The sequence below is a fragment of the Rhincodon typus genome, chromosome 18, assembly GCF_021869965.1.
Source record: "Rhincodon typus isolate 14 chromosome 18, sRhiTyp1.1, whole genome shotgun sequence".
Classification (NCBI taxonomy): domain Eukaryota; kingdom Metazoa; phylum Chordata; class Chondrichthyes; order Orectolobiformes; family Rhincodontidae; genus Rhincodon; species Rhincodon typus.
The window spans coordinates 26,936,775-26,959,964 of NC_063349.1; the positions used below are offsets into that span (position 1 = coordinate 26,936,775).

At 39.9% G+C, this 23,190-nt stretch overlaps 1 protein-coding gene across 3 annotated transcripts in view; it reads left to right on the forward strand.

Annotated features, from left to right (window-relative positions):
* The window catches only part of LOC109914047 (coiled-coil domain-containing protein 91), a 155,417-nt gene that overhangs the window by 15,927 nt on the left and 116,300 nt on the right, over positions 1-23,190 (forward strand). For all 3 annotated transcript variants that reach the window (XM_048607656.1, XM_048607658.1, XM_048607657.1), the window contains exons 4-5: positions 8,025-8,231; positions 16,637-16,729. In XM_048607656.1, coding sequence (XP_048463613.1) covers positions 8,025-8,231; positions 16,637-16,729 — 300 coding nt within the window. The remainder of the gene's footprint in view (positions 1-8,024; positions 8,232-16,636; positions 16,730-23,190) is intronic.

The window sequence follows — 23,190 nt, forward strand, 5'->3', positions numbered from 1 at the left end:
TTATTTGAAAGACAGTTTGTTACTTCTGAAGTAATTGCTTGATTTGTAAACTATCTTGCATTAGCTCCTGTTTGTAGTGAACGAAAAACACTAGAGTAATCATAATTATAGCCCATAGGATACAGTGAACATGGCTTTAGAAGAAAAGGAATTACTAAGCCTGTTCTCAAAATGTATGCTATTTGTTTTAAACCATTTACTTGGTAAGTGCTTTGGCTCTGTATATATCAATTTTGGAATGTAATTAAAGCACTGTGGTTTAATTTTAATTCTGTCATATAAAGCTGGTTAGATGTTGTCAATTACATGAATAATCAAGAATAACTCTACTGGTCTTGAAACAGTATGGTGGGATATTTTACTTCTAGAGAAACAGTAGACAGGACCTTGGTTTTTTATTTTATCTGAAAATGTCACCTCTGACTGATAGTGCAGAACTCGTTTGGTACTGCATCATCCTAGGAACTTGAACACAGGTTTTTGAGCGGAATTCGAAAACCAGAATTTCTAACATAGTGGTCAGGGAACTATTAACTGAGCGAGGGGTAAAATTATCATGAGGCAGAATAAAATTTGTTGATGATAGCACCAAGGTGTGTAGCTCCTGTCTTGCACTTATTAGGTATGTATGATTTGAATACATGCAAAGGTCTTCACCAGAGGACCGTTGTTTCTGCCTGCTGCCCCAGCATGCCCATTGGGCATAGTTGATATCGAGATCTGTATTGAGGCTGATGGCGAGATATCATCAGGAGATTTGGTGGAAATAGCCAGTACAACCAACTAGTTACCTTGCTATCTGACAGTGGTCAGCTGTTGACGGAGCTAGGGCTTTTTTCATTGGAGTGAAGAAGGATGAGAGGTGACTTGATAGAGATTTACAAGATAATAAGAGGCATAGATAGAGTGGATAGTCAGAGATTTTTTTCCAGGGCGGAAATGACTATTACGAGGGGGCATAATTTTAAGGTGATTGGAGGAAGGTATAGGGGAGATGTCAGAGGTAGGTTCTTCACACAGAGAGTGGTGGGCATGTGGAATGAGCTGCCGGCAGTGATAGTGGAGTCAGACACTTTAGAGACTTTTAAGCGACTCTTGGATAGGCACATGGAGGATAGTAAAATGTAGGGTATGCAGGGTAGATTGATCTTAGTAGGATAATAGGTCGGCACAACATCGTGAGCCAAAGGGCCTGTACTGTGCTGTACTGTTCTGTGTTGCCACAAATCAGTGGAGTGTTTTGAGGAGTTAAGCAGTTAGAATCCCTACATAGTGTGGAAACAGACTATTCGGCCCAACAAGTCCACAGATCTCCCCCCCCACCCCCCGAAGAGCATCCCACCCAGACGCATTCCCATGTCTAACCCACATAACCTAAGCACTATGGGCAATTTAGCATGGCCAATCCACCTACCCTGCACATCTTTGGACTGTAGGAGGAAACTAGAGCACCTGATGGAAACACACACAGACACGAGGAGAATGTGCAAACTCCACACAGCCTGAGGTGGAATTGAATCCAGGCCCCTGGTGCAGTGAGGCAGCAGTGCAAACCACTGAGCCACCGTGCCGCCCTCAATTGTTGTATGAAATTTTCTTGAGTGAGTGGTCAGTAACTTGAATTACATAAAGAATATTTTAAATAACTGGAAACTGTGTGTAACTCCTTCTTCTGATGAATAATTCCCTAAAAATTAACAATGGCACTTTGCCTCAAATAGTCTTGAATTTCCTCAATGTTTCTTTCACTATAATTCCATCTGACTACTTTTGTGGATCTTTACTGATTGACAGTCTATATTAGAAATTTGGCTACAGTTGCTATTTTCTGATGTCCTTGACTGGATTTATAAATTTGGAAGCTGAGCCCTAAAATGCCTACGCTCAGAAAATAAAGCAAATCAATGATGATGGCACAAATGGCATTGAAATTTTAACCCTATTGATTTTAGGTTATAATTTCTTAACATCAAAGTAAAGCCTTCAACATAATGACAAAATACGTACTTTTATTAGGTAACTAGCACTTAAACTTTGTTTCACCAATATAGTTAATAATTACATTGACTCATAGCACAGGTTTTGTGTCCAGTGTGTTGATATGATGCATTTAGTGAGTGACTGAGTAAAGACAGACCTAGTAGATTCTTGCTTCAATGTGCTAGTTTGCATCTCATTTTTGGGCTATACCACTGGCAAGCAGCAATGTGAACAAAGGGAGCCAAATGTGTTTCTGGGCCCTGATTTTACAGCTTTTTTGACAAATCCCCAGCTGTGCTTTCTCATGGTAACACATGGAAGCTGGTTGTCTCACAACCCCAAACTAAAGCTTACAAATTTTGACCTCCTGCAGCTGAACATGGGCGTAAGTTTCTCTGCAAGACGCCAAGCCTGATGAGAATGGATCACTGAAGGAAAAATATTATACATTTATCTGGCAGGGAAGAGTACAGAGCAAGTGCATGAGCAAGGTATAGGCTTTGCTGCATGGAAACTCTACTCGTAGTAATAGAATCTTCTCGTGAAATATTTCAGGCCACATTCTCTCCATCTGTCTCATATCTTAAACTGGGTCCTTCACTGTAGCTGGGTCAAAATCCTGGAATTCCCTCCTAAGGGCATTGTAGGTCAACCTACAGCAGGAGGACTGCAGCGGTTCAAGAAGGCAGCTCACCACCCTCCTGTCAAGGGCAACTAAATGCTGGCCAGTCAGTGATGCTGTCATCCCACAAGTTAAAAAAAGACCTCATGAGTAGCTATGCTGTAGTGTTCTCTTCCACGACATTTTTCATGTTTTCACGGAAGCAAAAGACAAGTTTTACAAGGAACGTGGCACTGCAAATAGCAGAATTCCTAAGACACATAGTTTGAATTTACTGGGGCTTTTCAACACAAGAGCTGATGCAGATCGTGAGACATGAACTTCCTGCTATGGTCATCGTGGCTTGGGAAAGATAAATGGGAATGAACAGCGACTATTTGAATTTTGTTGGTACTGCAAACTCTGAGGCACAAACAGCTTCTTGTAATAAACCTTGCTGCAAGAGATCCCTGACAGCAGATCAGAGCATTAGCTGCATCTGGATTTGATAATCACAAGACATTCCTCTTTAAACAGTATTCTTAGCACTCATTGCTACCAAATCATTTCTGGGTGTGCACCATGGTTAGGCTACACCCCTTTAAATGCTATTCTCATTTCAACATCAGCCATACAGTGCCCAGATAAAAACAAATAGCTCCTCAATGCAATTGAACAGACGTTCTCTGGCATTTCAACACAGTGTGCAGAAGTGAAATGCCAGAGAATACTGTGAGGCACTGTCTAAGATACCATACTTTGAACATATGGGAAGTGATCAATAAACATCCTGACTGCTTCAATGCTAACATTGCTCTGAGGGAAGTTGCCATCGAAGCTAAATGATCCCTCTCATTATTTACAAGAGTTCCAACCAACGTCACTGAATGCACAATAGCCACTCTAAATAAAGTCCATAAGGCAGCCAGTGACTACTGGTAATAACATTAGCAGAATTTTCAGATGTACTTTGACACAGGGAATATTAGGGGCATGTATTGATCAAAAAGACAACAAATGTATCAGCAAAGAGACCAAAAGTAGAGGAGGTCATCAACTGCAGTAAATAATTCAAATGATGATTCAAACTCTATCATGAGTTATACTCGGGAGAACATTGTCGTTGTAGAAGCTCCAGACACCATAGAAAGCTTCTCAATCGTACCAAGAAAGCTTGTGGCGTACCAAGATATGCAGCTTACTACAGCTGTTGACTTGATTGTTAGAGGCAAAGTTCCAGGTCCTGATGTCATACTTTCTGGACAAATTAAGCAGAAAAATCTGTCACTTCTGCAGAATCTGCATGAACATCTTGACCTTAGGATATGCATGGTGCAAATGTTGCCTCTATCTCTTCACGTCTTCTCTCTCCCCTTACTTTCCCCTCACTCCCACATGCTGTCTTCCCCCCTCTGTCCCCACCTCTTCTTCCCCCTGACTCCTTTTTTCACTGGCCTCCCCCTTGTCTTTGGTCTCTTTCCCCCTCTCTCTTCTCCCTCTTGCTTTTTCTTCCTTTTATCTTTTTCTGTCTCTCCCCATGCTTTTTCACTCTCCCCTCGTGGACTTTCTTTCCCCTCATGATCTTGCTCTCCCTTCTCACTCCTTCGCTCTCCTCTCACCCTCTGTCTCCCCTCCCTCTCTCACTCTCACCCACCCCCCTCACTTCCCTCCCTCTCTTTCTTTCCCCACTTTCTCCTTCTCTGTCTCTGTGCCCCTGTCTCTCTTCCCTCCCCTTCCGTCTCTCTCCCCCCCTCACCTCTTTTCCCTCTCCCTTGTCTTCTCCCTCCCTCCATCTCTCTCCCCTCTCCATATATCTCCCCACCCCCTCTTCCCCCCAACCACCACCACCACCTCACTCTCTCCTTTCAACGTCTCCACTTCCCTGAAAGACTGCAGATTCAACAACACTCAAGCTTGTCACCATCCAGGACAAACCAACCCACTTGCATGCGACCACATCCACAAACATCCACTGACTCCACTGCTGATGATCTGTAGCAGCACTGTTCACTACCTAAAAAATGTACTGCAGTAATTTGCCAAAGATCCTTAGACAATACCCTCCAAACCCACCAGCACTTATATCTAGATGAACAAGGGCAACAGATACAAGGGAACATCACAACCTGCAAGTTTATCTCTAAGCTGGTTGCTGGATCAAAATCCTGGAATCCCTTCCCTAATAGCACTGTGGGCTCATCTACAGCACATGTATTGGAGGGGTTCAGTGTGGTAGCTGACCACCACCTTGAAGGGCAACAAATGCTGGCCAGCCAATAATGCTCATCCCATGAGAGAATAAGAAAATCTACCTGTTATACCTGCATACTTGCTTTCTGCAATTCAGGCATGAAGACACCTTCTGCACTTTTGAAGTCTCTGTCCATTTGGATAATAAGTTGCTTTTTAATTCCTCTGACAAAAATGGATACACTCTCACTTTATCTCTATCTGCCAAACATTGGCCTATTCTGCCCACCTCTTCATAACCATTTGTAAACTTATTTTTTCTTCATTGCACCCCACTTTCCTACCTTTTTAGTTTCAGCTACAAATTTGGCTACAGTGTGTTCTATTCCTACACCCAAATAATTTGAACTGAGGACTGAACCCTGTGACAACCCCTTAAAGAGTTGCATTTTTCCAATTTTCTGGAACTTTTCCGGAAACCAGGGAGTCTTGAAATGTTCTAACCAGTGCATCCACTGCCTCTACTGCTGCTTTCCTTCAAGATCCTATGATATAGGCAATCAGGCTCTGAGGACTTGTCTGCTTTTAATCTCAATAGTTTACTCAGTACTTTTTCCTAAGTGATGACGATTGTTTTAAATTCCACCTTTACTATTGGGCTGGTTTCTGTGTTCTCCACCATGAAAAGTGAGGCAAAATAATGCTTGGTGTCTTTGCCATTTCTGTGTTCACTGTTATTAACTCCCCAGTCTCATCTTCTCAGGGACCAACATCCATTTTAGCTACTATTTTCCTTTTTATATTCTTATAGAAGTTTTGCTACCATTTTTATGTTTTGTGCTAATTTTCTTTCATAATTAACCTTTGCTCTTTTTATTACGTCTTTTTAGAAACTCTGTTGGTCTTTAGAAGTTTCCCAATCCTCCAGACTGCCACTGACTTTTGCAAAATACTATGTCTTAGTTTTTGCCTCTCTGTTATCTTTAACTTTGTTGCTTAGCCATAGATGCTTTTTCCCCTTCTTACAATCTTTCTTTCTTCCTGGAATGTATTTTAATTGGATGGAATTGCATATCTTTTTAAATGTCTGCCAATGACCTTATCAACATATACCAGGTAAGAGAAAATGCTGAACAATTTCCAACTTTTCAGTCTTGGATGCATCCTTGGGATTTCTCAGGGTAAGGTCATCAATCGAAAGGTCTTATAGCATTCTGACCCTATACCCAAAGGCCTTCGTATAGTGAACTGCTTACTGCTAACAACCGCTTATGCATATATACCCTCACTACAAAGGCATCTGCAAGGGAAGTAGTAAGATGATGAATGTTAACATTGAAAGTTGAGAGATGATGACTGATCCTTCTGAAAAGGCACAAATAAATTAAGAGCTTAGTTGGCTGAGGATAAAGGTCAATTGATCGTATACCTTTTCAGCTCGCTGTTGTCATCTACAGCAAATGTGGCAGAGGCATCCATGCCAGTGTCAGGGCTCCTGACTCATACTGGCAACACTGAACAGAGTTGATTGCCATGGAACAAGTCATCATAGAGTCATGGAGATGTACAGCATGGAAACAGCCCCTTCGGTCCAACTTGTCCATGCCAACCAGATATCTTCAATTAATCTAGTCCCATTTGCCAGCATTCCTCAAATTCCTCTAAACTCTTCCTATTCATGTACCCGTCAGATCTTAAGAGATGGAAGATTGTTAGTGCAATTATGTGCTATGATTGATTCTAATTGTCTGAGACTTGAGCATTGAAGGTATAGAAGTAGCGCAGAGGCTGATTTCTAGCATCAGATGAGTTATAAGGGAGATTAGAAATTTGAGCCACTTGCTCTTGAAAATAAGTTACTGGGGAAGATCTTCGGGAAATAGTGAGCTTTAAAGAAAAGGTAATTGAAGTTATTACAAGTTTTTGGGACCAAAGAATTTCAGGTTAAACTTTTGCAGATTTGTTTAGATGTGATATCAAAAAGTTCACCTTCATACAAAAATAGTCATACACTTGGACGATTGAATATGCCAGTGAAAGTAAAAGCTATGGATTAATTCAAGGAATAGTTTGAAGTTGTCTAGTTTTTCTTGATGGGTGAGGTGCTTGGCACTTATTTTTCGTACAAATGTTGAAAAACTTTTCAGGAAGTTTCCTGAATTGTATGCAGAAGTTTGATTGGATTTCTTTTCTCAAGCAGCCTGGTTGAGATTGAGAACTATCATTCTCAAACTTAATGCACTATTATGATTTACTTTGGATCAGGGATGCAGTACTTTGTGGTGACATTTCTTTTTATAGAATCCCTACGTGGTGGAAACAGGCCATTTGGCCCAATAAGTCCACACTGCCCCTCCGAAGAGCATCCCACCCTGACTCATTCCCCTGCTCCTGCATTTCCCCATGTCTAACCCAGACTTCCCTGAACACTATGGGCAATTTAGGATGGCCAATCCACCTAGCCTGCACATCTTTGGGCTGTAGGAGGAAACTGGAGCACCCAGAGGAAACCCATGCAGACACGGGGACAACGTGCAAACTCCACAGAGACACGGTGGAATTGAACCCAGATCCCTGGTGCTGTGAGGCAGCAGTGCTAATCACTGAGCCACTGTGCTGCAACAGTAATCTTGTAATCCAACAGTTTAATCTGAAGTACTTAAAGGAGCAATGATAGTTCTGAGGAAAAATCTACATGTATTACGTGTATTAAGTACAATAAATCTTTTGTATCCTCTTCATTAAGAGTGCCATTCCAGGATCTTTTCCTTTCATGAACATACATGAAGTAGGAAATACTCCAAATTTAATTGTAGCTGTTCAAAAATAATGGTTGAAAGGATACATTCATATACGGAAGATTAATGTAATATAGTACTCATAGTCATTAATGGAAGACTTTAGTTACAAAAAACCTTTTAACACTGCACATATCAAAAAAGTTATGGATACATATATAATGCAGAACTACAATTTCATTAGTTTCTCATCAACATTTAAAATCTTCCTCACTTTTGGGTGTCATTCAGTTCAGCAATTGACGCTAATGTTAAACATTTTGTGCCTGCTGCTTGAGTTCCATGTTGCTAAATCTGTATGTGGAATGTTACAGCATTGCAGGAGGAAGTTTAGAGCTACAAGTTGATTGTTCCAAGGATGCTTAATGAACCATTTTTACTGTTTTATTTTAGTTGTTTCTTTATGTTGTAGAATTCCAATCAAAACATTAAAATGTTTAATATTGAAAATACAGGTTCAGCAAATGTCCCAACCATCATTGAACATTTTACCTGCATCAACAAGCTTACCCGAGAAAAGAGATCCACAATCTGTGGATGTTCTTGCAGGTCACATGGTGGCTGTAGAAACAAACAAAGTGGAAACATGCTACAAAGAAACATTAGAAAATATCGAAGCAAAGCTTTCTACTGCAGATGAAAAGGAGCTCAGAATAAAAGAGGTATACTGTTATACTATCTATAAGTGTGTACATTGTGTTTCATACTTTTATGATGCCAGATAACATAGCTACATTTAACAAAATGATTCAGGACCAGTAACAACTTTTCTAAAAGTAGACAACATTCTGAAGTACCAGATATATATATATATCACACACACACACACACACAAACGTGACAGGCAATGGTTGAACACTCCGCAGAGCACATTACATTGTGGGAACTGTCAAGTTAGATCCCACGATTTTGTATGGCTCACCCAGCTGTTATTTACACTGTGGGACTCCAAACCTTGTTAAAACATTTCCCAATGGGCATAAAATGTTCATTTCTAAAGATCTAACCTCTAAACATCTTCAAAATTGTTCCAACCCAGACTGCTTCAACAACTGCTCAATTCCTAGTAGTTAAATCCTAGCTTTAGAGAACAGCTTCCCTGGGTTTTCTGACACTGCTGATAAACATCAATTACTGACACTACTTCAGCAGTTTTGCCAACAGCTGGCTTTCACAAGCTGCTGCTGCTTTCTAGCATTTCCTTGCTGAACCACCAACTCTGTAGCTGACAGCTTCCTTTCCAGTTCACTAAGCTGATAAGTATGCTAAGACTTCCCGAAGTGACCAACTGCTCATCAGTGTGAAGCTGCCAAACAGCTCCTTGTGGGCTTCATTGAGTTAACTAAACATAGAACTTTTCCTGGATGGAACCTCTTCCCTAAATCCTGGTTGACTCACTGACTAAAACTGATCGACCTTTAAATTGCAATTCACTGACCTTTAAACTGATTGGAGTGACCTGCTGAAAAAGTTGCAACAAACCCTGCTGTTGTTCACAGGTAGCATCAAATGTAACCAACACTGAAACATCTTGTGCCTTAAATGCCATAACCTAGCAGGCTGCTAGCTTCCACAGCATATATGAATATAGAAAAAAATGGATTTTATCACCATGGTCATTGGTTTCAAAAATAGTCCACATTTAAAGAGAATATATTTTCACTACTGATGTATTTCCTTGTGGGGATGATGAGTGGCTTGGAAGGAAAATTGCAAGTGGTGGTGTTCCCATGTGTCTGTTGATTTTGTCCTTTATAGATGGAAGTGGTTGTGGGTTTGGAAGATACTGTCTGAGGAACCTTGGTGGATTTCTGCAGTGCATCTTATTAGAATAGTATACATTGTTGCTACTGAGTGTCAGTGGTGGAGGGAGTGGTTGTGATGCCAATCAAGTTAGTTGCTTTTTCCTAGATGGTATCAGGCTTCTTGAGTGTTTTTGGAACTGCACCAATCCAGGCAAGAGGGAACTGTTCCATCACACTCCATACTTGTGCCTCTTGGATGGTGGACAGACTTTGGGAAGTCAGGAGGTAAGTTACTCCTTGCTGTATTCCTAGCCTCTGACCTGCTCTTGTTGCCCCTGTATTTATATGGCGAGTTATGTTGAATTTCTGGCCAATGGTAATCCCCAAGATATTGATGGTGAGGGATTCAGTGATGGTAATGCCATTGAATGTCAAGAGACTGTGGTTACCTTGACTCTAATTGGAGATTGTCATTGCTTGACATTTTGAGTGGTGCAAATGCTACTTGCCACTTGTCGGCCTAAGCCTGGATATTATCCAGATCTTGTTGCATTTGAACATGGATTGGTTTGGTACCTGAGGAGTCATGAATGGTGCTGAAGATTGTGCAATCATTGGCGAACACTTCACTTATGACCTTATGATGAAGGGAAGGTCATTGATGAAGAAATTAAAGATGTTTGTAGCTAGGATACTACCCTGAGATATCCTGGAGCTGAAATGACTGACCTCTAGTAACCACAAATATCTTCCTATATGCCAGGAACGACTCCAACCAGCGGAGAGTTACCCCCCTGATTTCCACTGATTCCAGTTTTCCTAGGACTTCTTGATGCCACACTCAGTCGAATGCGGTTTCGATGTCGAGGGCTGTCAGTCTTGCCTCACCTCTGGAATTAAGCTCCATTGAACGTGTTTGAATCAAATCTGTACTGAGATCAGGAGTGGAGTGACCCTGGCAGAATCCAAAGTGGGTGTCACTAGGCAGGTTATTGCTGAGCAGGTGCTGCTAGTAGCATTATTGAATACATATTCCATCACTGATGATCAAAAGTTGACTGATCAGATGGTAATTGGCTGGGTTGGACTTACAGGATTTACCTGGGTAATTTTCCACAATGTTGAGTAGACCCCACTGTTGTAACTGTACTGGAAGAGGTTGGCTAAGGTAGTGGAAAGTTCTGGAGCACAGGTGTTCTGTACTATTGCCGGAATGTTATTAGGGCCTGCAATCTTTGCAGTATCCTATGCCTTCAGCTGTTCTTGATATCATGTGGAATGAATTGGATTGGCTGGAGATTGGCATCTGTGATGCTGGGGATGACTGTAGGATCCTAAGGTGGATAATCCACTTTGCATTTCTGGCTGAAGATTGCTGCAAATGCTTCAGCCTAATCTTTTTCACTGTTGTGTTAGGCTCGCCCATCATTGAGGATGGAGATAATTGTGGAGCCTCCTCTTCCAGTGAGACTTTTAATTGTACACCGTCATTCCTGAATGAATGTGGCAGGACTGCAGAGATTAGGTCTGATTCCTTGATTATGGGATTGCTGAGCTGTGTCTATCACTTGCTGCTTATGCTGTTCGGCATGCAAGTAGTCCTGTTGATACCTAATTTTTAGATTTGCCTGATGTTGTAAACAAAAAGAAAAGATAGTGGCAGAGTCGGGCATGAACCAAACTAGAGTTTAAATTGGTCATGTTGCACCTGAGTGGTGACTCATAGGATAGATGGACAAAATAGAAATTATTGGAGATACTCAGCAGGTCTGGCAGCATCTTTGTAGAGAAATCAAGTTTAACTGTTCTGAATCCAGTGACTCCTCTTCAGGATCGGTTTGAGCTCTGAAGAAGGATCACTGGACTTAAAACATTAACTGTGCTTTGTCTTCACAGATGCTACCAGAACTGCTGAGTTTCTCCAGCAATTCCTGTTTTTGTTTCAAATTTGCAGCATCTGCAATTCTTTGTTCTATTTCCATGGAATAGAGGGAGGCTTAATTTCGAGCTTACTGTTCCCACCAGGGTTGTGACAGATTTAGGAGCAGAATGCAAAATCAGTCTGATCTAAAACTTGCATTTTAATTTTTAAAGTCTTTTCTCAGATGTGCCCGGTCCTGTAATACTAGTCATGAGCAAATTGCAGTCCTTCACTCAGTTAACATAAATTTAACTTTGCTGTGTCAGACTCAACACAGCAGGGCTGTCCAGACATTTGTCTTTGTTTAGGCAACTGCCTTGGAGTTTCAGGGGCCACACAAAGTTAAGATTTGTGTTCCATTCACCTAATGGAATGCTGTTCTGATTTTTTCTATTTATCTACTGTTGAGACAAAAGTGTGGTTTTTCTCTGAGGGGAGAAGAAAAGCTTCCCTGACCACCAAGTTTGTAAAATCCAAACAAGAGAAATCGGCAACTCAGCAAAAGGAAATTATACTGTTTTTATGGTCATTTGCAGAGCTTCAAGGGTGTGGCTGTGCTTTGTGGCTGAGTTTATCGATGTGCCTAATCCTACCTCTACTTCAGACATGTCAGATCATTGACATGAACACTACCATCACCCACGATGTGCACGGCAGATACTCATGTGACTCGGCCAGCATTGTCAATCTCATGTGCTGCCGGCAAGGATACCCTGAGGCATGGTATATTGGTGAAATAGTGCTACGACTACGGATGACTGGGCACCGCGCAACAGTCGCCAGATGGGGGTGTTCCCTCCCAGCGGGGTTCACCTCAGAGGTCTAGGACATTCGGCCTTGGATCTTTGGGTAAACGTCCTTCTAGGTGGACTTTGGGATACACAACAACGCAGAGTCGCCGAGCAGAGGCTGATTGCCAAGTTCGGTATCCAAGAGGATGGCCTCAACCGGGATCTTGGGTTCATGTAGCACAACAGGTGACCTCACCATGCTATACATTGTCTCTCACACACACGCACAGACACACACACACTCACACTGACCCTCATACACACATAAATACAATCTCTCACTGTCTCTCCCGCTGTCTCTCTCTCTCCCACAACCCCCCTCTCTCCCACAACCCCCCTCTCTCCCACAACCCCCCTTTCTCCCATTCCCCACCCCCCCACACCCCCCTCTCTCCCACAACCCCTCTCTCAATTACAGATCCATTCTATTTTGTTCAAAAAGCACACAATTTGTAGACAGTTAATGTGGCATTTTATAAATTCCTACTTTGGCAATAAAACCAGTCTGATTCCAAGTTGATACACAGCCAGATTCTAAACAAGGCCTCATACCTAAAATGCATTGTCTGACCTGGGATGGTCACCTCTGGTATACTGAAGGAACTTATAAAACCTTTAGTTATCTCGGGGCAGTGACTTGAAAGAAATTTGGAACTTTGCATATTAATCCTTTCTAACTGATTAAAGATCTTAGGTTTGTTCAACACTGCATCAGCTCTATGATCCTTTGATCTTTTGCTTTTAAATTCTGTGTCCGAGTTCACCTCGCTCACTGACACCCGAAGAAGGAGTAAGACTCCGAAAGCTTGTGTCTTCAAGTAAACCTGTTGGGACTATAACCTGGTGTCGTGTGATATTTGACCTTGTCCATCCCAGTCCAACAACAGCACCTCCATGTCATCACTACTTCAGAGTGGTCTGGTTCTGCAGTTCCTGTCTGATTGAAAAGGAGGGAGGAGCTCAAGAAAATTCCAATTATCAGGAAATCGCTGAGTTCTGATGTATTTCATCCTAGGGTCTTGAAAGAAGTAGCTTGTGAGATAGTTGATGCTTTGGTTTTAATTTTCTAAAAGTCATTAGATTCTGGGAAGGTTCGTTTAGAATGGAAAATAGCTAAAAAAGGAAGAGAGGCAGAGAACATGTAACTGCAGGCCAGTTAGCTTCACATCTATCATAGGGAAAATATTGGAAGGTATTATCAAAGTGCCTTGTTATAATATCTTTAATAAGTTCAAGGTAATCAGATACAGCCAACATGATTTTGTCAAAGAGAAATGAAGTAACTTGGCCTGTGATTAAAGAGAAACCACTGGATGTATTGTACTCAGATTTCCAAAAAGCATTTGATAAGGTGCCACATCAAAGGTTATTGTGAAAAATAAAAACTCATGGTGTTGGGGGTGACATATTGGCACGGATAGAAGATTGGCTGGCTAACATGAAGCAGAGTGTAGAAAAAATGGGTCTTTTTTTAGGTTGGTTATCATGAGTGGTGTGCCTCAGGGGTCAGTGTTGTGGCCTCAACTCCTATAATTTATATAAATGATTTGGGTGAAGGGGCCAAAGGTATCGTAGCTAAATTTGCTGATGACGAAGAATCGGTACGAAAGTAGGCTGTGAAGAGGAAGTAATGAGCTTACAAAGGGATAAAGATAAGTTAAGTCAGTGCGCAAAGATCTGGCAAATGGAGTACAACATGGGAAAGTGTGACATTATCCATTTTGATAGAAAGAATAAAAAAGAAGTGTGTTGTCTAAATGGTGAGAAGCTGCAGAGTTCTGAGATGCAGAGAGCTTTGAGTGTCCTAGCGCATGAATGGTTTAGTATGAATAGCTAGTATTGCAAGTAATCAAGAAAGCTAAAAGGATCAAGTTTTATTGCAAGAGGAATTGAGTGCAAGACTGGGGAGGTTATGCTTCAGTTATAGAGGGCATCAGTGAGATCACATCTGGAATACTGTGTATAGAACTGGTCACTACTTATGGAAGGATGTTAATGCATTGGAAGCAGTTCAGTGAAGGTTTACTGGACCAATATCTGCAATGAGCAGATTGCCTTATGTGGAAAGATGAGACAGGCTAGTCCTGAGTCTTCTGATGTTGAGAAGAGTCAGAGCTGACTTAATTGAAGCATGTAAGATCCTGAGGGGACTTGACTGCTTCTTCATGTGGGAGAATCTCGAACTAGGGGGTCACAGTTTAAAAATAAGGTGTTGCCATTTAAGAGAGATGAAGAAAAGAAATTCTCTTGAAGGGTTGAGTGTCTTTGGATTCCCTTCAAAGAACAATTAATACAGACTCTTTCAATCTTTTTAAGGCAAGAGTAGATAGATTCTTGATTATCAAGGAGATGAAAGATTATTGTAATTATGCAGGAATGCAGAGGTGAGGTTAAACTCAGATCAGGTCTTATTGAATGGCAGAGCAGACTTGAAGGGCTGAATTGCCTACCTTGGTTACTTGTTCACATCATTCTAAATAATCACGTATGTTATTTTTCCTAATCATGATGGCCACAACATCACCACTATTCATAACCATTAATGACGTGAGCAGAAAGACCTCAACTTCTTTCTACCTCAACTACAAATTATATTCTTTCTGTAATTCAACTAGTAATGGGAATGCAAACGTAGACAACCTTAACAATAAGGTTCTTGTCAATCTGTGTCAGGTGTAGTCATGTTCAGAATTTGTGTTCACTCTTGTAATATTTTGGTAAGTTTCCCCAGTTACTGATGTTGGACACAAACACCATTCAAATTTGCTGACTGCCTGCAAAGTAAATAGGCATTGAATGAGTTTCCAATCAGATTAAGCCAATAATTTTGCTATTGAATAGTATTGGTATTAAGGAATATATCATAATTGAATACTTAATCTCCTTACTAAAAAGTCAATACATTTAGCAGTTCAAGTCATTCACCATGACCTTCACCAAGAGAACAGAGTTGATTTGGCTTATTCACATTCAAATTATCCTGATGCCACATGGGCAGCACGGTGGCTCAGTAGTTAGCACTTCTGTCTCACAGCGCCAGGGACCCGGGTTCAATTCCACTCTCGGGCGACTGTCTGTGTGGAGTTTGCACATTCTCCCCGTGCCTGCGTGGGTTTCCTTCGGGTGCTCTGGTTTCCTCCCACAGTCCAGAGATGTGCAGGTTAGTTGGATTGGCCAGGCTAAATTGTCCGTAGTGTTCAGGGATGTAGATTGGGTGGGTTATAGGGGGATGGTTCTGGGTGGGATTCTCCAAGGTTCGATGTGGACTTGTTGGGCCAAAGGGCCTGTTTCCATACTGTAGGGATTCTATGATAACTGATCTAGATGCTCCAATTGTCAAAATTTAAACTTTAAAAATTAAAAAAACAATGTCAGCAGTAAAAATGTGCTCGGATACTAATGCCAACTTGCCTAGTGCAGCACTTTATATCTGGATGAAAATACACAGGCAGAATGGAATACAGAGCACTCATACTGGACTTTTTTTGTGTTAACCTGAATTTAGCACCAAAAATAACATAATAAAGGAAAGAAAACAGAAAAGATGTGAATCTTTTTCTTTAATTATGCATTTGTGGGACGTGGGCATCGCTGGCTGGCCAGCATTTATTGCCTGTCTCTAGTTGCCCTTGAGAAGGTGGTCTTGAGCTGCCTTCTTGAACTGCTGCAGTCCACCTGCTGTGGGTTGACCCACAATTCGATTAGGGAGGGAATTCCAGCATTTTGACCCAGCAGCAGTGAGGCAATGGTGATATATTTCCAAGTCAGGATGGGAAGTGGTTTGAAATGGAACTTGATGGTGGTGGTGTTCCCATATATTTGCTGCCCTTGTCCTTCTAGATGGAAGTGGTGTTGGGTTTAGAAGGTGCTGTCTGAGGATCTTTGGTGAATTTCTGCAGTGCACCTTGTAGATAGTACACGCTGCTGCTCCTGAGCGTCAGTGGTGGATGGCATGCATGTACTGCCAATCAAGCGGGCTATTTTGTCCCAGATGGTGTCGAGTTTCTTAAGTGTTGTTGAGGCTGCACTCATCCAGGCAAGCGGGGAGTATGCCATCACTCCTGACTTGTGCCTTGTAGATGGTGGACAAGTTTTGAGGAGTCAGGAGGTGTTTACTTGCTACGGTATTCGTAGTTTCTGACCTGTTCTTATAAATGGTGTGTTTATGTGGTGAGTCCAGTTGAGTTTCTGGTCAATGATAATTCCCAGGATGTTGATAGTGGGAGATTCAGTGATGGTAACACTGTTGAAAGCCAAGCTAGCTAGCACTGTTGATGACACCTTCCATCACTTTACTGATGATTGAGAGTAAACTGATGGGGTGTTAATTGGCCGGTTTGGATTTGTCCTGCTTTTTATGTACAGGACATGTGGGAAATTTTCCACATTGTCAGGTAGATGCCAGTGTTGTAACTGTACTGGAATAGCTTGGCTACGAGAGCCAAGTCTAGCTCATTTTGTCACCTACTTGATCTTGCATGACTTTAAGAAGATAGATAATATAGGTTAGCTAATTTTCCCAAGTTGACATTGTGTCATATTTCTGTGGTAAACTGTATTGTATGTTCTTGATTGTTAAATTCTTCTAAAACTAATTCAATGAATTGCAGGAAGTGTTTGAGAAGTATTCAAAGTTAGAGGAACATCTGCAAGAAGGAAAAACAGAGGAAATTTCATATGAAGATTCCTACAATCAGCTCCAGGTAATGAATACGTGTATGAGTACCTGAGCATTATTTGGGTTGTGTAAAATGCTCAGTTTATACGTGAAACTTCTGTATTGATCATGTTAAATCCATGGATTATCTTTACTGCTGACATTGTCTTTTAATTTTAAAATGGTCACTTTTGACCTTTGGAGCATCTAGATTAGTAATGTGGCATCAGGATAATTTGGATGCACATAGGCCAGGTCAACTGTGTCCTCTTGGAGAAGGGCACAGTTCATTATTTGAACTGCCAAATGTACTGACGTTTTAGAAGGGAGAGGAAGTAAGTATTCAGTTATGATATTTTCCTTGCATTTACTGATTCAAGCTTGAGCACATAGAAATGCTGCTAAGTACCTCTTTGGTACAAGAAAATTGATGTTGAATTTAAAATGATGGAAGTCACAGTGTTGTAAGGCTTAAAAATGTGAAACTGAGGCAGCTTAGAGGCACAGTTGCAGGTCGTATTTTTGTTGTTGTGAAGTCCTATCTCGGTGAGATTCCAGCCACTTTCATGGAGGTGACAGGAAGATATGATAGATTTTCTCAGTGGGGGTAGGAGAAACAAAATATGATCATAAAATAAATCTTAGCAGTTGGCATCATTAAGCTGTCGGAGCTTTGGTAGACTCAGCTACCAGCTGGTCAGTCAAAAGCAATGCTTGTCTAGTACAGAAGAATCCAAGAAGTTTGGCCTAGTGATATTTTTTGACGGTTGTACATTATTTTGTGTGCCACCCAGTACTTCTCAATTTCAAACATTGTGTTATTTCCTCATACCTGCAGCCCATGCATTCAAGAATAATGCTAAATAGGTTATTTATTATCATTATTGTTTCTGTTGACTGAACAATATGCCAGCTGTAAAAAGAAAAATCTGTTAATCTTGTCTTTGAAAATTTATACAGTGGTTCAAGTCCTGTACTATGAACAGTATGATGGTAAAGACCATATACTGAAAGTAATCAATTGCCTTTGCCTGTGACTGATTTTAAATAAATGTGAAAATGTAACTAGGAATTAATTACTGCATTATTTTTTACGAATAATGTTTAAACATTTTGAATAAGCAATGATTTATTAATAAATTCCTTGAAATTGCGGCAAAATACTGAGAAGAGAATGGAAGATCTCAATAGTTATGAGTAAACTACTGCAACATCACAAAGTATACAGTGATTGATTACTGTGATTTAGTAGAGGAAGGTTTTTTTATGCATGTTTGCTAGAATGAAATAGTCAACACTTATTCCTAAGGTTTTAAGATTAACTAGTACAATGAAATATTGAACAGTAGAAAATTTGGCACAGAGGTCTGTCGGCCTATTGTGCATGTGTTCCTGTTAGCTTTTCAACTGGATTTCTGTAATTGCATTCCTTTATTGTTTCACTGTATCATTAAGCAAGTGAAGGACTGAAAGTTGCTCAACCTTTGCTTTCCATTTCTATTTAGGTGGACTTCTGTAATTGCATTCCTTTGTCTCTTCACTGTATCATTAAGCAAGTGCGGAATTGGAAGTTGATCAACCTTTGCTTTCCATTTCTATTTAGAAGGAACTCCTTTCCTAACAAACTTGATGGACTTTATTACTTCAGTTGAAATGTTTCTTTTAACCAGTAATTTCAGTATCTCTCTCCTGTTCATCCACTGTAACTTCAGTGGAAGCTCCGACAACTAGGATAAGTGGTTGCATAAATATGCTTCTGTGGCGTTTGCCAATTTTGAACCAAAAATTATGGCTGGTATCCAAGAACCTCCTCACAATTCCCTAAATTCTTAGTCCAACCAAAATTGATGTGCTTTTTAAAAAGTCACATGTTCCATGAATCGGCATCTAAGCTCTGAGCTGCTGCTGTTTGAGCAAAAAACGTTAGGCAAGAAACTATATGGTGTGTGAAAAGACATTACACCATTTAGTATTCATGTTAGGATTTACAGATTGGAAGGATGCTTAGAGTGCTCTTTAGATACACCTTGAGCATCTTGCTGATAATCCTGAAACGCACATTTAGCTGTCATTCTTTTACTTTATTATTTAATAGGATGAATGTGTCACTGGCCAGGCCAGAATCTGTTGCCCATTCCTAAGTGCCCTAGAACTGAGTGTCTAGCTCGCCATTCCATAGGCCATTTAGGAATCACTCACATTGTGGGTCTGGAGTCACTTGTAAGCAAAAGCAGGAGAGGAAAGCAGATTTCCTTCCTTAAAGGATAGTAGTGAACACCATGAGTTTTTATAACAAATCTATGATAGATTTGTGGTTGCTATTATTGAGGATAGCTTTATTTTTCAGATTTATACATTTAATTCAAATTCTACTAGCTGCCATGTCCCCACGTTTTTAGCGTGGCCCTCTGGATTACCAATCAGGTGATATCATGACATCACCATCTCCCATGTTTGTAGCAAAGTGAACCAATTCATTTCAAATGTTATGATCCTGAGTTTTTACAAATCATGCTGAACAATTATAAGCAAACTTTATTGAATAGAAACAGGCCAATCAGCCCGACAAGTCCACACCAGTTATTGAAGCTCCACGTAATGCTTCATCCATCTTCTGAGTTCTGAAGCAGAGGCATTCTGGACTTGAAATGTTAACTGTTTTTTCTTCTCCACGGATGCTGCCAGACCTCCTGAGTTCCTTGAGTGTTCTGTTTCCTTGATCTAACCCATATCAATATTCTTTTCTATTCCTTTCTCCCTCATACATACCAAACTTCCCCTTAAATGCTCTATTAGTGGACCAGGATTTGCAGTTTTGTTCCCATTTCAGAGAAAAATATAAATTTATAGAAAATGCAGAAATTTCCTGCTTGAAATATTTGCAGTTTTTTTGAATTAACTAGATTCTCAGGTAAATTGGTAACAAGAGCTTTGAGCGTGACTTTGCAGCATCAAGCAGAAATGTCTGCTTAAAAGAAGCAACTTGCTCAACTGGGAATGCACTAATATGAATGATAGTAATCTGGCAAGTCTGGTTATTGATAATTACATTAATACTTCATAAGTGTTGGGAAAACTGAAGTAATTGTCCTTCGTCCTGATGCACTGACTCCATCTTTCTCCATGGCAACTGTCTGAGGATAAACCAGGTTGTTTGCAACCTTGGTGTCATGCTGAGATGAGCCTCTAGCCAAATATACACATCGCTTAGGGTGTCTATTTCCATTCACTTAACATTGCCTGGTACTGACTCTGTCTCATGTCATTTGCTGAAACTCTGGTCTATGTCTTTATTACCTCTAAAGTTAACTATTCCAATACATTTTTAGCTGTCCAACTCATTGCTTTCTGCATAGGCTTGTGTGTTTATATAACATTCTGCTGTTCTTGTCTTTGTTTGCACTGAGTCACGTTCATCAATTTCTCCTGTGCTTGCCAATGTAAATTGGCTAGTTAAATGGTTTCCAGATTTTTGAACTCTCATTCTTGTTTGCAAATCATTTCAAATGATCTTAAAATGGTTCTCTCTGCTCTCCTTTATCCCTACAGCACTTGAGATATTTGCAGTTCTTGATATCTGCCTCATGAGCATCTTGATTTTAATTAATCCACTTTGCTGGCCATGCTTTCAACTCCAAGGCCATCAGCTCCAGAATTACCTCTCTTAACCTGTCTATATTTCCACCTTCCTCTTTTACAGTTCTCCTTAAATCCTACCTCTTTGTCCAAGCTTTTGGCCATCTATTTTAATAGCTCTTGGAGGAGGGGTTGCTTAGTGCCATGTTTTTCTTTAAACCATCCTATGAAACACCTTTGAATGTTTTATTACATTAATGGCAGTAATAAGATACAAATAATTGTTGCTGCTGGATAGGAATATTCCAAGTCCTTGCACATATCTTTTCGGATGAAATCATTATTTGGGGGCCAAAGATGCAAAACTTTGCATGAAATGCTGTTTGGAATGTTTGAAATTTTGTTTAACTTTATAAACCTAATTGGCTACTTAATCAATCAATGGTGGATTAAAAACTTGAAGATTTAAAGGAAACCTGATATATGTAATTTAAATGTATTTTATGCAGATAGTGGAAGTGGCACGTTAAATTTCTTTTAATGTATACCTGTGTGATTGTAATATTATAGTGAGTCTATGTCATTCGTCCATGGACCATCAAAATTGTCCCAAAAGAAATCAACTTGTATTATTCCACCATGAAATTCCTTCACCTTTGTTAATCCTTCATGCTAAAAAATTGCTGCATTTCAGACATGGAACATGTACATAGACAGGGACAGGAGTGAAAGCACAAAAGGGGAGGTCTGTAACAGTGTGCAACACAGATAGGTTAAATAACAAAGGGGATGATAATGCAATACAAGAAAAGATAAATGAATGAATATCCATGAATGCCGTCCATTCCTTATACTCTTCTGTATGCTTTCAGATGTACCCAGCTTCCTTGGTGCTGAAATTTATCATCTCATTGAAGTTCATATTCTTTCTTGGCCATACAGCTATTGCTCATTAAGTTTCAAACTAAGATTGAATATGTTAATCTGAAGAATTGTTATTAATATAGTTCTCCAAACTAAAATTTCACAAAAATTCAAGGCTTGCTAATGCCACTATCATGTTTAACACTTGAAGTGTTATTTTTTATGTACACCCGATAATACCTTGCAAATGGTTTCCAGTGGCAAATAAAAGTGTACAAAGGGGACATAGAGAAATATAAGACTTCCCTGACAATTTTATAAATTCCAGTTGTTCTCTGGAAAATTATGTTGCTGAATTTTGACTTGAGATGATAAAAATGTCTATGCAGATGTTGGCTGGATTAAAAAAATCCTTCACCCAAATAAGTGATCTTTTAATTTTGAGGATGTGGGTGAGATTTACTTTAGGATAAATTGCTTTTAATGTCCTATTCTAAACATGCCAATCCTTTCTTTATTGCTGATTTAGTCCCCTCATTTAGCTGAATCTTGACTTAAGGAGTGGAGTGGAGATTGATGAGTTGGAAATGTTCCAATGTCATTCTGTTTGAAACAGTCACATATAATGAACTTTACTGGAAATTGGTATAAAAGTTCAAAAATGTTGACTAAGATGTGTGGAAATTGATTCTAGACAGTCCCCAATGAATTCTTTAAAATATAGTGTCGTCTTGCATCATATTTTCAGGATATGTTCTGGTTTTTCATTCAGTTAAAGTGTATTCGTTAGATGAGATGAAGAACCGCCTTCAAGAATGTGTTTTATTTTAAACATCCTGTCCAGACAATGGAATTCTTTAGGCTTGTATTGTATCTTTAGGACATCTGAAGTATTTGAGTTTTCATAAACTTTAAATGTGTCAGTATTTTTCCATCATTTGGAATAAGTGAAGCCATCGACTAGTGGGAAACAGGAGATGCTGGCAGTCCATAAGAATAAGATGGCTGAACCTTTGATCAGAGCAGATGTAAGCACTATATAGAAATATGCTTGTGCAGATGTGCTTATAGGGAAAATTAAAAATCCCCACAATTTTAGAACTTTGTTTGATCTTTGTTATTATCTTCAAAGTTCTCTTTAATCAGGCCATTAACAAATACTTTTTAATTACTAAGTCTGGAATTCCACCTGCAGTATTTTCAAGTCACTGATAGAGAAGGCAACATATTTTACTCCAATAGCCCTTAACATAGCATAGATAGTTTTGAAAACTGGGTAACCTTTTACATCACTAATTGGACTTCTGGATCTGACAAAACCATAATCTCGGCAACAGTGCTCTCATATGGTTGTCCAGCATTAATTTGTCATTGTCCTCTTTTAAAAATGAATGCTTTAAAGGTACATGGTAGTGAATTGTTCTGATGAAATTGCCATTACAGAAACTGTGGTGTCCAGGACTGGCAAATGAATATACTAGGATATTTGATATTTTGGAAGGACAGAAGCGAAGGAAAAGGAGGTGGAGTTGCACTGATAATGAGCTGGGATCAGTACATTAGTAATGGATGGTCTCAGATCAGAAGAACAATATGTGGAATTTGTTTAGGTGGAACTTGGGAATGTTAAGGGGCAGCAGACATTGGTTGTAGTTATTTGTAGGCCACCAAGTAGTCGTGGTAGTGTGAGGCAGATTATAAATCAGAAGATAAGAGGTTATTGCATATGCATTACATCATTGATGACTTCAATCTTTAATAGTCTGTGTAAACCAATTGAGCTGTAAACTGTGGACGATGAGCTTCTGGGAGTGTCTTAGGGGTAGGTTTCTAGAGCAGCATTTTGAAGTGCCAACTAGAGGGCAAGCTGTTTTGGATCTAGCATTATGTAATGCAAAAGGGCTAATTAGTTGTAAAATAACTTCTAAGGATGGTTGACCACAATAAGACAAAAATTTACATTGTTTGAAAATGAGGTACTGTAATCTGAATCAAGTGTGCTAAATTTGAGTAAGGGAATTTATGAAAACATGAGGCACAAGTTGACTGAGCTTGATTGGAAAAATA